The 19791-nt window shown below is 34.3% G+C and overlaps 1 protein-coding gene across 3 annotated transcripts; it reads right to left on the bottom strand.

Moving 5' to 3' along the window:
* Nucleotides 1-1518: 1518 nt before the first annotated feature.
* LOC121410777 (solute carrier family 49 member 4 homolog) lies at nt 1519-18442 on the bottom strand. 3 transcript variants are annotated; one of them, XM_041603085.1, is made up of 13 exons: nt 18258-18442; nt 15932-16299; nt 12905-13015; nt 12203-12293; nt 11552-11758; nt 10357-10409; nt 9007-9057; nt 8529-8658; nt 7661-7766; nt 5155-5222; nt 3434-3552; nt 2950-3132; nt 1519-2421 (listed from the first exon to the last, which is right to left on the bottom strand). In XM_041603085.1, exons 2-13 carry the CDS (start codon nt 16215-16217, stop codon nt 2231-2233), a joined length of 1596 nt encoding a protein of 531 aa, XP_041459019.1. In that variant the 5' UTR covers nt 16218-16299; nt 18258-18442; the 3' UTR covers nt 1519-2230. The 3 variants fall into 3 exon arrangements, with proteins under 3 accessions (XP_041459019.1, XP_041459018.1, XP_041459020.1); XM_041603084.1 differs by having other exon boundaries at nt 18330-18442; XM_041603086.1 differs by lacking the exons at nt 1519-2421; nt 3434-3552 and having other exon boundaries at nt 2956-3132; nt 18330-18442.
* Nucleotides 18443-19791: the final 1349 nt, after the last annotated feature.

Genomic DNA, 19791 nt, shown 5'->3' with positions numbered 1-19791 from the left:
AAATACTTTCAGCCCCGACCATCCCTTTTAAACAATTTTCCAGAAGTTGATTTTGGCACATTGTGTTGTTTCGCAATACTATCATCACATTTTATGTATTTAAGTACAATCATTTTTACTTGTTTTCTTTGTTATTTTGATAATTTATTTTTTGCATGTATTTGTTCAAATATTTTTTCACATGGCCCCCTAAAAAACAGTAATCAAATTAAAATATGATTGCACTTCATAAGCAAAGATAACTTAATTACTCACCTACTTTATATGGTTTGAATGATTAATGGTGGCAATTTTCCTCTCCATATCACATCTTTCATATTGTGATAGATACATATCATAAAAAAATATTTATATAGATTTATGAAATAACAGTTATAAACACACATACAAGAGCCCTCACTTACAAATACACACCTTTCTAGATAGACTTTTGACTTATTAAAGAGGTATATGAATACACAAATGGCATAAAATTCCATGCTTCCCAGAAACAAAAAGAAACAGAGAATCATAGATTTATTATAGTCTTATTACAAATACTGTTAGAGGTTTCGCAATTACAAGCATCAGTACTGATTTGAAACTTGAAATTGACCAACAAATACACAAGATTAAAAAATGCTCCGCTTGTCTTTGATATTTTCTTACACTTTAATATTTAAAATATTTTACTTTTTTTCAGACAATATCAAGCCCAATAAACTTCATGGCATTTAATTGTTGTTGGGGAAAATACAAGACAAAGTACAAGTGCATGTCATATGTACATGTCACATAGCACAATATACAGTGAGTCCCACAAAAACGAAACCGAAATTTAGCGATGAAACTTAATCACATATACAATAGACAAATGACCTATACCATTGTAAAGCTTAGAATCTCATCTTTCATCTCATGCTACATAGATTATCCCTCATTCATGCATGAGTGAGCAAAAACAATTCGAAGAAAGGATGACAAAAAATCATTTGGCGGGGTATCAGAATTTTTTAAAAAAGAAAATCACATGCCTAAAAAGTTCAATATCTGCTCTTTTATTTGATACCTTTATCACAGAAAATGGTCAAGAAGTAAAAAAGTTATGATCCCTTGAAACAATGCTTACATTTCCATATTTTGCATGTTTTCACCGGTTTCCCACAGAAGCTATCGCACAATAACAAAAGACTTAATGCATGGCTGATCATTAACAAAACGGAGTGTCGAGTTTGAACGCTAGCCTGTAAAACTCTTCATTTAATGAAATTATTGAAATTCAAGCCTTATTTCAAATAACCATAACTTTCTTATTTCTTGACCATTTTCTGTAATTGAGGTATCAAATTAAAGAGCAGATATTGAACTCTTTGAAAATGTGGTTTTCTTTTTGAAACCCAGATACAGCCTGCCAAGAGACTTTTCAGTATCCCCTTTTCAAATTGTTTTTGCTCACTCATGGGTGAATAATAAATAATCTAAGTAAATTCAGATGAAAGATGAGATTCTAAGCTTTACAATGGTAGGTCATTTGTCTATTGTATTTGTATTAAGTTATGATAAATCATTGATAAATCTCGGTTTCGTTTTTTGTGGGATGCACTGTATACTTATAAATCTGGCACAGCTAATGACTAATGAATCTAGAGTTAGTTCTGTTGGTGAAGGTATCCCAAATAATCATTTAAGTTTCTCACAGAAGGTATCCTTCGTTAAATTAAACTCCTCATAAAAATGCTTAATAAAAATAATACTGAATTCTGTAGAAATTATTAACTTGAGAAAATAATTAACATCAGTAAAAAAGCTGAATTTTGTAAAAAGTTGACTTCAATATCAAAATTGATTTAATTGAAATTATACATAATTGATTTACGTAAATAACTGACCTCATTTTCATTATTGATGGTCAGAAAAAAAAATATTGCTTCTAACTCCAAATTAAGTACTGGTCTCAATTTCATAACTGATGGTCAGAAAAAAATATTGCTTTCAACTCCAAAATTGAAAACCTAAGTTGGCTATTAAATGTTTTCATCAAAATAAAAAAGAAGTAAGATACTAAGATTTCTGTACAATACTACAATTTGAATAAGAAAAGGGGGTATCAATTAACAAATACATTTTACATGAAGAGTGACACCCATGAATTTGGGTAATTTAGTAGAATAAGCTTTGTACCTGTGTACAATCTGGACCTCAATTTTCTGATTTATTGTCACACGATTAAATACCAAGCCGCCTGTATGGATCACGCATAAATATCTCCATTGATTTGGTTGCCTTGTGTATGATGATTGTTTGGCGAGTCATTATTATCTTGAGTAGGATGACTTACATCAAAGTCAAGTCGGTTATAATGCTCTTTATAGAAGATCATCAACGGGATACAGATGATAGTAGATCCAAGCATCACCCAGTTTAACCAATCAAAGTCTTTATCTAAACAAAACAACAAAAACATTCACATTTCAATTACTTCAGAGTCCATATCACCATGCCATTCCAATTCATCACCAAATATTTGACAAAAATATATATTCCAGAACACCTTATTTCATGAACAGTAGCTTTGTCCATTTAATCTTTCCCCAAGACATTTTCATTTGCAAGGTGGATATGTGCGCAATATAAATACCCTATATTACTATTATTATTATTATTAATGGAGTCATGATTTTGCAACAACTATCATCCTCTTTCTCATACTATAGAAACTATGTAGAGGAATACTAACAGGGATGTCATCTCAAAGCCCTGTAAGGAGGGGGTGGCAGGGGAGGAGCCTCCATACACATTTTTAAGAACCCAGTTTTATATTCAACACTTCACAAAGACAGATGCTTAGGGTTAAATAAAAAAGAAAAGGACCCCAAAGTCAGCTGAGAAGCTTTGCTACCACTTCACTAATGTATGCAATGTATATACAGATGAACTACTGTATACTAGTATATATAAATAAATACTTACCTATCGATGGGATCATGGGTAATATGAGGAAGCAGAGAGCAAAGAGATTGTTCAACCAAGTCATGAGAATGGTGGTTGTTTCTTCACCAATGGGGAATGCACTCTCAACAGTTATCTCCATGAAGAGTGGGATGGTGGAGTTGAGGAACAATCCAAATAGGATGACAGAGACGTACAGACAAGCTAGAGAGAAGGAATATAAACAATAAATCTAATTAAATACATTCTTTATATCCTGACAAAGTGAGATTGAAGAGTGAGTGTATTGCAGTGTTTTGTGAATCATCATGTCATTATCATGTCTACTTCAAAATGTCAAACAGCCAACCAAATACAAGTACTTCATTTAACAGGCATTAGTGAACATTGACCGACTGATTGCTTAAAAAACATTGGTAAACTTCGTTGTTGAGTTGGTAACACCATGTCTAAATGAGCCAGTTGTCTTATGAGTTCTGGATTGAATGGGTAAGCACATACTCACGTAAATTGTAAGGAATGTAATCATTGGCAAGTAGTATAGACCAAGTGAGAGTTGCACATGATGCTATGATGAGGACGAGAAGGATTGGTTTCATTTTTCCAGTGAAATAATCTGCACATCTGGAGCAACAACCAAGCAGTATATGAAACTAAAACCCTCAAAGTAATACAGATATTGGTAGGGGAAGGCGGGGTAAGTTGAGCATAGGGGCAAGTTGAGCCACCAGCCCCAGGCCAATAATGAATGAGTCAGACATTGTGGTGGTGTCATGTATTGATGACCCATAGCATAACCCCTAACCCCACCACATTGTTTCCAACTTTGAAACAAAAACTAGTTTTTTAGAGGGAAAAATATGAATTTCAGCCAAAAAAGTAAAAAAGAGTGTGAAATTGATAAGTGCCTAATAAACACACACGTCTTTAAATATAATAAAGACATGATAACAACATTATTAGTCCAGGTATGGATCTTCATTCTTGTCATAGTCTTTTATATGATGGATGCATAATAAATGTGTGGATACAAAATTATCGCACTAAGTTCGGACTGGGGTAAGTTGAGCCAAACAGCATGGGGCAAGTTGAGCCATGGTAATTCCTATGGTAATGTATCTTAAAAAACAAACAAACTATAAAAATCGATTGAAATGCAGGCTGAAAGGAGCAAATTTACATGACTGCTCTTTTCCTTTTACAGGATGTTAGTATTTATAGAGAATTAGCAAGTGAAAAGACTTTAAACAAAAAATTGACATGCTGGTTCTCCCCCATACATTTTGTACATAGTTTTTGTGGCTCAACTTACCCCAAAAGGTGGCTCAAACTTACCCCATATATGGGGCAAGTTGAGCCATTTGACATCGTTTTTTTCAAAGGTCACGATGACTTTCAGTGTGGGGATAGAAAGTTATATATAGGTGGAAAATATTTCAGAAGAATTAAATTTCAAGGCAAGGTACTTATTTCGACAAGATTATTAATCATATCAATTCTAACATGCAAAAAGCAAAAACTGTCACAACTTACCCCGCCTTCCCCTATACATCTAGGATCTAGGACCAGATTTGAGGCCCCCCACCCCCCTCCAAAAAAAGAAGAAAAGAAGAGCTTTTAACCCCCAACTAAATATTTAATCAAATACTTAAAATCTTATCCAATTACAGTGAGCTTTGAAAACTCAAGAGAGGCTTTCTGAAAAGAATCACTTTCATTTATTTCAGCTAATGTTGAAAATATTCTTTGTAAATTGAATTTCTTGTAATAAACAAGCATCTGAATGCAGTTCATAATTTGTCTAAATTTGATCAGGTATAATAGGAAACTCACTTCCATTATGTTGAAATAGGACATTACTGGTTATCTCAATTTGCTCAACATGTCACCATTTCTGCATAAGGGCATTTTCACAGTAAGCAAACTCCCATCATTTGTTGTTTTAGAGATAATCATACACACAATTAAAAGTGTGTAAAATTGTGCTGTGTGACGTCAGTCACCTTGAAAATGCCCAAAAGATCATGCCTTACTTGTTGAAAGCTTTATTTACACTTTAATTTACATTCCCTTCCTCAAATCTTTGCAGCTGTTTATCATATACCATATATCTGCTGTTGTTATCCAGATTTATCCTCATCATTATGGATTAACAAAATGACAATTCAACTTCGAACTATAATAAAGAAAGAAATTCATAGAGATCCACAATCATGAGCTCCTTACCTTCCAATTGCGATTCCTCCAAATAATGCTGCCAAATTAGTATAGCAACCTATCCAGCCACATGTAGTCTGAACACAAGAATTAAAAAAAAAAAAAAAACTTTACAATTGCAATGACCCATCTAACTGGCGATTTCAAATAAGCAATGCTGCAGTTTCAATCACTTACGAAGTGATAAATATTTGTTTACATCTGTTTATTTTTTTTCTGCAGATAAAAGCCAGATTCTAGCTTTGACTCACATAATAACATCATAGCAAATCAACAACTGAACACAGTGATGGGTACTGCACACAAATAACGACCAATGTGACCTTCTTTTTGATACCCCTAAATCTTATCAGGTCATCACCTAAATATGCATAAAACTTGGATGAAATTAGAAGTAAATCCTAAGAACAAAGACAGGATGGATGGAAGACACAATTACTTCAGCATCCACCTACACTAGTTGAAGGCATAACAAGGTGGTTCCTTAATACCAAAGTGAATGGGAATTATACGCATCACTAACAAAAGGATAATGAAATGAATCAAATGGGTTGGGGAGCCAATCTATGTTTCGGGATTGGGGGACAATGATGAAAAACCAAAATTTTTGGTGCACATTCAAAATTTACTTTTAAATGTTGGATTGTGTAATTTCATGCCAAGTTTAATGGTTTTATACTAGTGCTTTCTAATGTTTTTGAAATATGTATAATTTGCATTGCATATTATGAATCTTCATGTTTTCAAAATTCTTTGGGGAGGGGGGAAAATTGATAATGTCTGCCCCCTCCCGTGTCGGATCAATGCCAGGCATGTTTTTCTTTCAGGGGGGGAGGCTTTGAGGACTGAACCCCAAAAATATCACTCAAGCCCCCCCCCCAAAAAAAAAAAAAAAAAAAAAACATATATGCCCAATGCATTTTTTTGTATTGAATAATGTTATTCTATTCATGTCCTCAATTTCTCTAAAATCAAAGTTTTTACTATTCAAATTTGAAAATTTTCTTGCTCGGTCGCTTAACGCCTCCCTCGCAAAATATCATCTAAATGCAAAATACATTTATGCGAGTTAGTGTGAGTATATGAAGTCGAAGATCTCCTACAATATAATATACTGCCTTGCAATTTTTTTTCCAAATTAACCTCCCTATATACTTCATCCACCATGAATATAACAATACTAATGCCAGAAAGTTGAAGTTTTCACTCCAAACCTGTCCGTGTTTTGCCAAAAACGCTCAAAATTTCTGTCATTCTTAAGTTCAGGTTGTTTTTTTAGAAAATGGCTCTATCGCTATATACATGTACTCTGTGATTGATGCTAAACATATTGTAAGAGGTAAGAGTCAGGAGTGATGATCCATATTTCGGACAGCGAGAGGGGTAAAGACGATGTCCAAATTTATAATTTTTTGGTGTATTTCACGTGCAAAATTCTGCATTATAAAATTTTGGACATTATCTTTATCCCCTCTCGCCATCCGAAACATGGATCATTACTACTGACTCTAACCATTATGTTTCGTTTTATAGTAGTTTGATGGTTTTATAGCACTTTCAAATGTTCTTTTTTTCACACACATTTTTGCGATAGATTCTTCAATTTTTTATTTCGTCAAAATTATTGGGCAGGGCAAATCAATTTGTTTGCCACATCTCCAATCGCCCCATGATAGAAGCAATGCAGAATAATTTGACTCTATTCTCTACAATACTCTGTTGTGCAGAATTTTGTGTTATACAGGGCAGTGATCATTAGGTTGTATTCTTTTGCAGCCTTTATGCATGTTGAGTATACAACATTATACAAATAGCGAATAGGCATGAGTGCGATGGTGCGAGATTTCGCATGAGGTGAAAGAAAGATACGCTCTATTCAACTCGGCTAACGCCTCGTTGAATAGAGCGTTTCTTTCTTTCACCGAATGCGAAATCTCGCACCATTGCACGAATAAGAATATTCGCTATTTGTGTTGTACAACGCCTCGGAATCTAGCGAAAATATGAAAAAACACAATAGTTTTTCCCTCCAGTAATCTATGAAAAGGGAGCAAAAATATTGAAAGCAAAAAGCAAAATCCCACAAGCCGGGCCCACAAGCGCACATATTCTTGGACAACATTGCGCATTTAGCCAGCGGGCTGTACGCGCATTGTCACCTTATTTAATGAAATCGCATTGTGACGTCACCTCTTAAAGCCGTGCAATGGTACATTTTGGACGGTACATTTTGGATGGTACGTCTTGTGTGCAACGGTACGAATGTGTGACATTCAGCCTCCCATTTGATCGCGTACAACAAGCTAAGTAGGCGTTGTACAATAAGTAATATTTAACAATGTAGCAGATGAAAATTTTAGAAGTTCATAAGGCTATCCATTGTAGGCTATTTTCATTGTATTGAATAACCAACAGCAAAAATTTCTCAAGCCCCCCTAGCACGATAATCCCCCCCCCCAAAAAAAACTTTTAGTCTAGAACCGCGCCTGATCAAGGCCTCTGCTACTTTTATTACCTGGTCAACATGGTCATTGAAAATAGCAACCATCTGAGCAGTCCACCCATTGTATGCACCAGTGCTGATGGCATAGGCTAGTGCCGGAATCCAAAAGGATACATTCCTGAGAAAATTATAAATAACAGTAATATGTGTAAGAGCAATTACATAATTTGGGACCCATCTATTCACAAAAATTGAAAATAAGTGAATAATTTTGGTAGCAATAGTAGCCGCAGACTTTTTGTTGTTCAAGAGGTGGTGATTGTAGAAGAGTGAATGCAGCATGGGAATGGTAGTGATGGCAGGGGTAATGGTGGTGATGGCAATAATGGTGATGATATTGATAATGATGATGATGGTGGTGATGGTGATGATGATGATGGTGATGACGATGATGATGATGGTGTGATGATAATGATGATGATGATGATGATGGTGTGATGATAATGATGGTGATAATGATGGTGATGATGATGATGATGGTGATGATGATGATGATGGTGTAATAATAATGATGATGGTGATAATAATGATGATGATGATGATGGTGATGATGGTGATAATGATGGTGATAATGATGATGATGATGATGATGATGGTGTGATGATAATGATGATGATGATGATGGTGTGATGATAATGATGGTGATAATGATGATGGTGATGATGATGATGATGATGGTAATGGTGATCATGTTGGCAGTAGTGGTGGTGATGGTAGAGATGATGATGACGATGGTGATGGTAATATTGTGGTGTTGATGGTGATAGAGCTGATAATGGAGACTGGTTGATGGTGGTGGAGACAGTTAGTTGGACAGTGGTGCTGTAAAAGCTATAGGTAGTAGAGAAGGCATGCTAAAAAAGAAGCTTAATAAACTTACTTGACAATAGCTTTCAGCCCAGCAATCATGTCTTCTCTCTTGGCAATAGCTGAAGCAGTTGGAGGGGTCAATGGTCGAGCAGGAAAACGAATCAAAGCTGCTAGATACACCAAGGCAGCTGCACCAAATTCTGATGAAGGAAAAACACCATAGAAAAACCATTCCATCGTTTTACAAGTAGGCCTATCTGTAACTTTGTCTAAATTAGATCTTTTTGACCACAGAAATCTTTTTGACCACAATATCTGTTTGACTTCAGAAAAATTCAAAGTAACACATGTTGTGCATGCATAATCTTTTTTTTTTTACCATGGAAAAAAACTTGATTTATGGAAGGTAGACCTATACAAGCTCACATTTATTTATATAAAAAACAAGAAATATTTTGTCTGTTTCTGTATACATATTGAAGAAATGTCAATTGATTATTTGGGTAAGAATTGTGAAAGTAATTTAACATTCCTGCAACTTTACTCACCTATGTACATGAGAATACGGATTCCTTTAAGATGTTTCTCCATGTCATCATCTGAGAGAGAAAAATAAATTATTTACATTTTAGTGAAAGGAATTTCTCCTTTTATCAAAGAAAAAGGAATTCACAGTTTTACGCCACATAGAAAGGTGTTTGAATAATCTCACTGTGATTAGCATAGGCACACTAAACAGCTGTATATACATACCAGCAATCCAGCAAAAATGTGATGCTGCCAAAGGATATCAATAAGCTAAGAAGGTCCATTACAAAAATAATGCACTCTCACATATTGTGGTCCATTGCGTATGATACATGTAAGTGAAAGCAGTTCTCAAAACCCCATGATTTATTTCTGCTCTCTACCATATTTTTCATGCACTCTCCCAGATAAATCATTATTATTAATTCCCTAGACTCCATATTTATAGTCAATTCCTCAGACCCTCATTTAAGTGTTTTGTATGGCACACTCAATTAAAAAAAATAATCTGAGTGCTTCCCCCTATACCCTGCCCCCACTACCCCCCCCCCCTCCCCAAATATCACCCATTTATGCATACTTTGACCAAGCTGAATTCCATCAAGAGTATTATATTACAAAAACAAAAGTGCAACAGACGGATGGAAAGATAAGTGACATGAAAACATTGCAGTTTGTACAATCAAACAGATTGGCAAGCTCAGGGAGGTGACCTTCTGACTAATTGCACTTTGCACCTTGATTTCATTGTGAAATGGCAGCCTAACCAGTAATGACTTCAATATTGGTTTACATTTGATGTCATCAACACAGTCTTATAAAATCATGCCAGTCTGGAGATACAAAACAAAGATTAAAGAGATTGAAAATCAATCTTGTGGTACAAAAACCTAATCCTAATTTCAATCGCATTCTCATTTAAGCAATGCTCATTTCAAAGAATCCACTGAATGAGCATTAACTCTCTATTATGCATAAGCCTACATTGGTCAAATTTAGGATGGAGTGCATGTATGAATGAACAGACTGTCAGAAAATAAATAAATACCTCAGGCAAAAAAGAAAGCCTTCAAAATATCAACTCAATGCTGATTCACAGTATTGCTTTGTTTGGGGATATTTTTAATACTATAACTTGTTTATTTTCTATTTATAGGTACATATATCTACTAAATAAGTTTGAATTTTAATTGGAATAGGTCTGATATTGAAAGTATGGTCACACCAAAAAATAATATGGGACCTATCTCCAACTACCACAACTAGTATTGTTTAAAAAAATGACAGAAACATAACCCAGATAATTCAACTGTCACTTATATAAGAGAAGAGAGTACATTGAAATTTCCATTATCAACACTCAAGCTCACCTGTATGATCATACTGGAATGATATATTTCCTTCTGGTACTGTAAATGGGAGTCTAGTGGGGAAAAATTAACAAACATATGATACTGTAAGTACAAATGGAACTCATCATAATTATTTAGTTTTATATCTGGATTTCTATATCATTTAAATTCCTGTAAAGGGATGCTCCGGGCTGAAGATATAAAAAAATACATAAATGTAATAAAATTCAGAGCAAAATGCTGAAAATTTTGTTTGCTTGAAATTTATTTCTGCGTTCCACATGTTCAACATAATACAACATAATCAATTATTACATAGATTTTACAAATATATACATTTTATACACACGTATCATTTACAATCTCTTTCTGAATATAAAAAAGTATATGAAAAATATTATTTAACTGAATTTCAGAACGCAATAGACCGTCGTCATGAGCGATCTGCTTGATGTTGACGACGGCCTCAAAATTTGATAATATTTGGATAACAAATAACAAAGTTATTGAATTTAAAAGATTTGCATTATTCCAGTGAAACAGTTCTAGGCTTGTCTTCATGAATATTCTTTAGGTGGGCTAATGATGTCATATCCCAACTTGTTCTTTTGTATTTTATTATATGAAATTAGGTTTATTCCAAAATTTTCTACCAAGAATTACAACAATTGGATTGACAACTGATTAAGTGCATTGGTTATTTCTAGCTGCAACTTATTTTATCAAAATGGAGACACACCATTAACAAATTTATGACAAAATGAAACATTTATGATTTCATGTAATAACATATGTGTATTACACGTATGTTATTAAGTATTAACTATTGTTTTATATTTTTATGAAGCGGTCACTTTGATACATCAGAGAACACAAAGTTTCTACACAAATACATCTGCAATAAAAGAAATAAGACCAAAAATAAATTGTTAATTTCATATTAAGAAACTTTGATTTTTTTATGCATGCATCATATGGAGATTTTATTACAAAATATTTCGTGTGATTTTCAGATTTTAGAGTATCATTGAACAGCACCCTCCTATAGAAGAGAAATCCTTAACAAATGCAATAAAATATGATTTTTTTGAACACCCAAACAATTTCAAATTTTCTCTTTAAAACATTCAAACATTTCTTTCCTACCTGTCCAATAATGAAAGTAATTGCTCTATAGTGCAATACATTTAAAGAAATTGTAGTATGTACATACGGGGTTGTTGTTCCATTTTTTATGTTGCCAACAATCTCTGGCCCAAGCACAAATGATGTTGCTAGACCTAGGTAGGGTAAGGTAGATGATATAGCTGTAGCTGTGGTTCGTTCATTAGTAGGAAACCAGGTAGCTGATATTGATGTGACGGCAGACATCATAATCGGTCCAGCTAGTCCAATGAAGATGTGCCCAATATTCATAGTCCTTTTGAAAAATGGCAAACAAATACAAGCATTAGATCAAGACTCAGCTGACTACACAACAGACAATTTTTATTTACATCAATTCTGTAAATAAAGTAAAAATCCAAGCACAGAGTTATACTTGGACCCCTCAGATGAACATACTGTGGCTGAAGATGGCCATCCAGCCCACAACTGGAGAATAAATAAATAGAAAATCAAAATATTCCAACACTTAACATTTTACAATTCTTGACTAATACTAGTACACATTGCATCTACCAGTAATACAAAAATACCAATTTAAGAATTGTGGGCATTAATTTGAAAACATGAGGCAAGCTTAGTTCAATATTTAGTAGAATAAAAAAACCTATTGGTAAAATAAGTGCCAAGCATGAATTCAGTAAGTCAAGCTTCAATAGTCAAGCTTGAGTAAGAAGAGGAAACCATTAATTGCTCATACCATTTCATCATATAAACAGGAACCGGGATGCACCTCACTCCAACACCTATCACCAACAGTCCTCCAGTGAGAAGCACAGCTATACGTAGACCTACAAAATAACAGACACAAAGTCATTAATAAAGCTGTTTTGTAGATTAATTGTATAAATTGTATAAGAGGGACTTGAAACACTGAATTTATAATATATTTTTTTATCAAATTCAGAAAATATTATTACACAATTGCTGCCAGTTTGAGGTAGATCTGTTCATCCCTGCCCTTGGAGACAAAACCACATCCACAATTAAGGATGATGAATACTAATACTACTATTTCTAATACTAAATTCTTCTACTATAAAACTTGGGATCTTTGCTATTTGATATAAATAATCATAAAAATACAAGTTTAAATAAACATGGAATCAAAATCAGCAGGAGACAATGTCATACCGGGATTTCATATTACTGGTCTCAAAGTCCTTGTCCTCCTTTTATAAGTATCAGAAATTTGCCATGTATAGGCTATAAAGAGCTACATCTGAACTTTCAACAGTAATATAATTTTAATCTATATCAATGTACAAACCTACATGTAAGTTCCTTTTACATCAACTACTGAGGTAAAAAGAAAATGATACATTATCTTATGAAAATAATCTTGGAAATCATCTTCTCAGAAAAATGGAGAGGAAATTAGAAAAATAATGTACTGAATTACCTTTGACATGTAAAAGCCATGAAAAGAAGAATGCAGACACGAGAAATGTGATACAGCCCCAATTAGCCAACAAAGCAAACTGACCAGGGTCCCAGTGTAAAACTAACGATGCTAAAATGCAAAAGAAGAATGGTACAATGTATCTGATGTAAGAAATTTCTCTGGAAAAATAATTCACAATCCTTCTTCTAATTTGGCCAGCATACCACTGGCATAGAATCCTGACCTATAGATTCCATTCATAGAAACAAACAAATGGAACGCCTCTGGCCGTATCACTTGCATTATGCCATTAGATACAGCAGCGGTGCTGCCTTTGAAAACATCTAATGAATAATTATTCACACAAGAAAATACTAATATAATTTTAAAAAATATGCCCATTGACCCAAAACGACCTTTGACCATGATCATAAGACCTAAGACATGTGCTTACCAATCATTCATATTTGATTTACCCTTTATGTCGAAGTGTTTCATGAACTAGATCCATAAACTTACTAAGTTATGATGACAATTTAACACAAAGTTCCAAACACAGCAAGAGTTCATTGACCTTTGATCTTGGCCATGTTCCTGAAACGTGCACAGGGTATTCAGGGATACATTGCTGCTCTTATGTCCAAGTTTCATGAACTACATTGTACAGTGCGTCCCAGAAAAAAACGAAACCGAGATTTAGCGATAATTTATCATAATTTAATTATAAATAAAATAGACAAATGACCTACCAATGTAAAGCTTATAATCTCCTCTTTCATCCGGTATTACTTAGATTATACCTCATTCATGCATGAGTGAGCAAAAACAATTTGAAGGATGCCAAAAACTCATTTGGCAGGGGGTATCTGAATTTCAAAAAGAAAATCACATGACTAAAAAGTTCAATATCTGCTCTTTTCTTTGATACCTTGATCACAGAAAATGGTCAAGAAGTAAAAAAGTTATGATCATTCGAAACAATGCTTGTATTTCCATAATTTCATTAAATTAACATATTTTCACCGGTTTCCCACAGAAGCTATCGCACGGTAACAAAAAACTTAATGCATGGCTGATCGTCAACAAAACAGTGTCGAGTGACTTTAAACGCTAGCCTGTAAAACCTCTTCATTTTATGAAATTATTGAAATTCAAGCCTTATTTCAAATAACCAGAACTTTGCTATTTCTTGACCATATTCTGTAATTGAGGTTTCAAATTAAAGAGCAGATATTGAACTGTTTAAAAATGTGGCTTTCTTTTCAAAACCCAGATACAGCCCGCCATTTGACTTTTTGGTATCCCCTTATCAAATTGTTTTGCTCACTCATGCGTGAATAAGAAATAATCTAAGTAATTTCAGATGAAAAAAAGAGTAGATTCCAAGCTTTAAAATGGTAGGTCATTTTTCTATTGTATTTGTGATTAAGTTATGATAAATCATCGATAAATCTCCGTTTCGTTTTTTGTGGGACGCACTGTAGATCCAGAAACTTTTAAAGTTATGATGACAATTCCACAAATAGCCCCAACATTACCAAAGTTTGTTGACCCTAAATGACCTTTGACCTTGGTCATGTGACCTGAAACTCGCACATGATATTCAGAGATACATGGTTGCTCTTATGTCCATGTTTCATGAACTAGATCCATAAACTTTTAAAGTTATGATGACAATTCCTCAAATAACCCCAACATGGCTAAAGTTTATTGACCCTCAGTGACCTTTGACCTTAATCATCTGACCTGAAACTCAGGAAGGATCTATAATGATACACTACTACCCTTATGTCTAAGTTTTATGAAATAGGTCCACATATTTATGAAGTTGTGACATTTCAAAAACTTAATCTTGGTTAAAATGTAGATATTGATTCCCCCAACATGGTCTAAGTTCATTAACCCTAAAAATGAACTTTGACCTTGGTCATGTGACCTGAAACTCAGGCAGGATGTTCAGTAATACATACATGTAATCACCCTTATGTCCAAGTTTCATGAACTAGGTCCGTATAATTTCTATGTTATGATGACATTTCAAAAACTTAACCTTAGTTAAGATTTCAATCTTGACGCCGCCGTCAGAAAAACAGCGCCTACAGTATCGCTCTGCAGGCGAGACAAAAATAATATACGGTACTTGCTGATATAATTTTCTTTAAGTTTTGATAAATCTGAAGATCATTTCATTCAGAGATGTGGATTAAGTAAGATTTATTACAAAAATTATAAAATGAGAATTGATACACTCATTGAATATTTTGTTTTTTCACAAAAGCTTTTAGGCTTTTAAAAGCCATTTCCAATAAAATGCTAATTCATGAACCTACATGAAGCATGCAGTATAGGCCTACAGTATACATTTATCATCAATATTTCTGAATGATAGAATAACATTTAGTAGATTAACTGTAGATTAGGTTCATCAATATAGAGACTGGAATACTCAGAAAATAACATAACATCTGAAAGGTGCAAACAGCAAGTTTTCATAAATTCATATCAATTTCTTGAGAAAAAATTATGACAAAAAAATATGGAACAGGAGCATGAGCTTCTACCAACCTATGTAAAATTTGAAATGTAAAAATGCCATTAAAACAGAAGTGTGCCCCCCCCCCCCCAGAAAGTGATGACCTTTTCCTTTTTTTTTTGGCTCGTCAAATTTTTTCGGGGACGAAATATAATTAACTTTTTGTTAAAAACCTTTCTTTTTGCTTGTCAAATTTTTCATCGGAAAAGTATACCCCCCCCCTTTTTGGGAAAAAAATGCTTCCGCCCCTGGTACTGATCATTTACCTATAGACAAAGCTGATAACCTGAACAAGATATTTTTGGATGAAAACAGCTATTCTTCTCATTTACTGAAAATCAGTACTACTTGCAGCCCTGTATCAAGGAAATGAGGATGAAAGCTGTCAAATTCACATTGAACTTTCTCTGATTTTCATTTTAACATACCACAATAATGTGCTATCTGATAGTTGTCCACTACATTGCAAATACTCCCAAGGATTCACACTGTAGTAAAAAAAAAATCTTTACCTGTGTCTTCAATAGGTCCCCATGTATTCCAGGCTAAACACTGGATGAATGACATCAATGAGAACACAGCCAAAACATACCACCTCTCTAGGTACAAAACATACTCAGTCTTCACTGAGTGTCCAATCTCTTTGTTTGTTATTGGTCTCTTTTGATTCTGTATGGCTTGAGAGAGAGCACTGATTGATGTTCCATTGCCGTGGAGACCCTCATCTGCCTCTGCATCAAGGGAGAGGAGAAGTTCTTGGTCGGATTCAACACCATTTGATGCCGTAAATCCAGACATGGTTTTCCAGATTGAAATGAAGCGTGAATAATGATCCAAGTCACTTGAAGAACATCAAGTTGAGTCAAAGTGACCAATTACTCTGATATTGAAAGTAAATAAATGTTAATATACCGGTATATGAAGTTTTTAAGTGGAAGATGATAGATAATTGTATACATCATAACTATTGCCTATTAAATCATTTGACCAGGGGTGCTGCTAATGTGTGTGATTTCCAAAGTTACTTTGTTTGAAGTTTTCATTTCAAGTAACACTAAACTCATTTGTTTGTAAATGGGCAGTTCCACGGTTACAGAGTGACGTTCAGAAACAACTTTTTTGCATTGAAACAAAGATATCACCTATCTTTTAATAGTTATTTGCCAAGAAATGGTACCTGACAGTAGTTGCTGAAACCAACTTTTCAAAATGATAACATTTGTTATTTTGATCCACTGAATTAATGAGATATGAATATTCATAAACATGGTTACGGAGTGGCGCAAAATGGACATACATTTTTGAGGAGAAAACATATTGCTTAAACTCTGTGAATTTTGAATTGCTATCATAATTTTGATTTATTTTATTGGATTCTATGTTGTTCTAGCTGTAATATACTGCATTACATAAAAAGATTGGTGTATAAATTATTTCATTAATTACGACTTAAAACGTAAACCAATACCCGGTTACGGAGTGACATCAGAAATATCCACTCATGGGCAGCGTAAAATGAACTTATATTTCAAAATTTTTGTTTGATGTGATGTAAAATGATGACCTTCAGATTATCCAAAAGAATATTTTACAAAACAAGCGAAAGTTTTCTGTTAAATTAAAGTTAAGTAAAAAACAATATATGTAGTCTCATGTATAGAATTTCTTGTATGGTTTCGATTCTCCTATAAGGAGGTGCATAAGAAAACAATTTGTGGCTAATTATTTTCCCCTTTTGTATTTATGAAATTCCATAAGTTTTGATAGGAAAATTTGATCCATATTTGAAATAAACCCGGGGGGGGCCACTTACATTGACGAGTGGATACCATGCGCGACCAAAAAAACACGTAAAAAGGATGTCTTTTTCACGATAGGGCACGTTACGTACGTAACGTGATAAGGGTGTCAAAAACGCAAAAATAATGAAAAAAGGGTATCTATTTCACTAGGAAAATTACGTGTTTAGGGTCGAATTTGCGGGGATGATGAGACAAAATTAATATGTCTTAAAAAGGATGTCCTTTTTGCCCCAACACTACGTGTTTAGAGTCCGATTTGCGCGAGGTCAGTGTAGAAGGTGAGGTCGTACTAAATCAAATAAGGTAAAGCTGACGACCGAAGGACCCGTAACAATAAAACATTCCTGTACTTGTTTAGGGGTTCATTTCAGGGAATATTTGCCAAGAGTATCGTTTTGTTTCCAATACTTGTTAAGGGTAGGGTTTCACACGCCAATACTTGTTAAGGGGTGCATTTTCAGAATATGGAAATTACGTGTTTAGGGTGCTTTTCGAGATTCCATGGTCGCGCATGGTATCCACTCGTGAATGGAAGTGGCCCCCCGGGGAAATATAGCCAATATAAATTTTTGGAGATTGTCCGCTTTTGCTTGGAATTGCCCAAATACAGATTTACATGCTGACAGTTGGTTGCATGCATAAGATTTTATGTATAAAGATTAAAGCACTGACTAAAAAAACATTATAAATATCTAAAAGTAAAACGGAAAGAACTGGATATGACAATGATACTAGAGTTAACTAAAATAACAAGTCCACCCCCATTATATTCCTAAACAAGTCCACCCCAACAAAAATTGATTTGATTTGAATGAATAGAGTCAGAGATATATCCAACAAACATTAATTATAACACTGACACCACAAACATTAATTATAACACAAACATTAATTATAACACTGACACCATGACTTTACAGTACACCTTCGCGTCCGGCGCTCCCTGGGTAGTGGGTTACAGTACGGTACACTATGTAGTATTGTACCGTACTGGCACACGTACCCTACGTACCGGTATATATCATTCTTAGCTTACCATCCAGATTCCCGATACATCGAAATTCAAAAATTTTCTGGTTAAACTTTGCAAAAGTGGGTATTACCATACCTTTACATGCAATGTGAATGTGTCGCCCATTTAGCTGTCTATCAGCGACCGAGCTGCAGCTGTTTAGGGGCAGGGTCGGTCGTGTTTATATCTCTTCAAGCGATCGACAACAATAGAGATCATGTGATTTTACCCTGAATGTAGAGCTCAGATTATATGAATATGAGGTAAAAATTTGATGGTATCCTCAACAATTGAAATAGTGATCACATTTCCCTTGGGTGTCGGCCATAGGCTACATTATCCTTAATGGTGTCGGCTCAGTGTTCTTTCGTATCTCATTCCTAGTCTTATCATTAAAATATTTTTTGTAATATACATTTTTTTTTCGTAAATATCATATACGGCTCGTTCATTTATTTTATTGAACACTATATATTTATGTAAATTACAGAAGATTGTCTTCTTCTTAATCATTTTACCGTAGGAATTTTGAGGTATTGATCGTTTTTTTTAACACAACTTTTCACTAATCGATGAAGCTCACTGTCTGCTGCCATGGTGGTTGTCATCTTGAAAAGTGTGGCTTAGCATTATATTCCTGCTGAGAAGATGTGGGTTTTTTTAGGCAATTAAAAAGATGCCTTACACTAATAGACCCACTCATTGATTGAAGTTGAAGATGACATTTTTATGTATTATAGAGCAGCGATTCAGGATGGTGTAAATACATGTAACTCATTTTCACTGAGGTGTGGGTCCTGTGGGTTAACATGGCAACGACTCCCTCATTTTATAATTTTTCTGTTAATTTTCTTCAGTTGGCTAAGATATACGCCCACAACATATCTCCAAACCAAGATTCTGCATTGTCCTCATCTATTAATCACTGCGTAACAATGATGCAGTTGACAAAACCTCCCCCTGGATTTGGGATAACTCGCATGTTCACAATGGTCGATCATTTTGTGCCTTTGTTGTCCTTGTACTTTTCTAGCAAAGCAACTGTCATTGTAATTGAAAATATTTTGGTTAATATTATGTACAAACCGTGCAACTCTATTGTAGGAAGATTCCCATCTTTAATGGTGCATTCCAGGGTTTTTTTTTCAATTGCTTCAGTTATTGAGCAGTGATTGACAGATAAGGTCACCGACAGAATCTTGGTTTAATTGGATGATTTTTTTTTTTGGGGGGGGGGCATTTCTAAGCCAGTTGAGAAACAACAGGATATTCTTTCTGTCACATAATTGATGATAAAGTTGTCATGAATAAACAAAAGTCAACATGCATTTGCGTTAAATTGGTCCTTTTTATGATTTCTTTTAAATCCTTCCACATTCCATTGGTTATTAACGTTCCCCTTTTCCATCATTTTGTACCCTTCGTCCTCCAATATATCTTTCTCAATTCCGTCAACCTTCTGACATTCCTTTCAGTGAGTGACTTTTTCCCCCTATATCTTGTGATATCATGTTACTGTCGAATATTTTTCACATTCATATTCATTTTTAAGTGAGTG

Source organism: Lytechinus variegatus, chromosome 3 (assembly GCF_018143015.1).
Source record: "Lytechinus variegatus isolate NC3 chromosome 3, Lvar_3.0, whole genome shotgun sequence".
In the NCBI taxonomy this organism is placed as follows: Eukaryota; Metazoa; Echinodermata; class Echinoidea; order Temnopleuroida; family Toxopneustidae; genus Lytechinus; species Lytechinus variegatus.
This window is presented reverse-complemented; position numbering and strand designations above follow the sequence as displayed.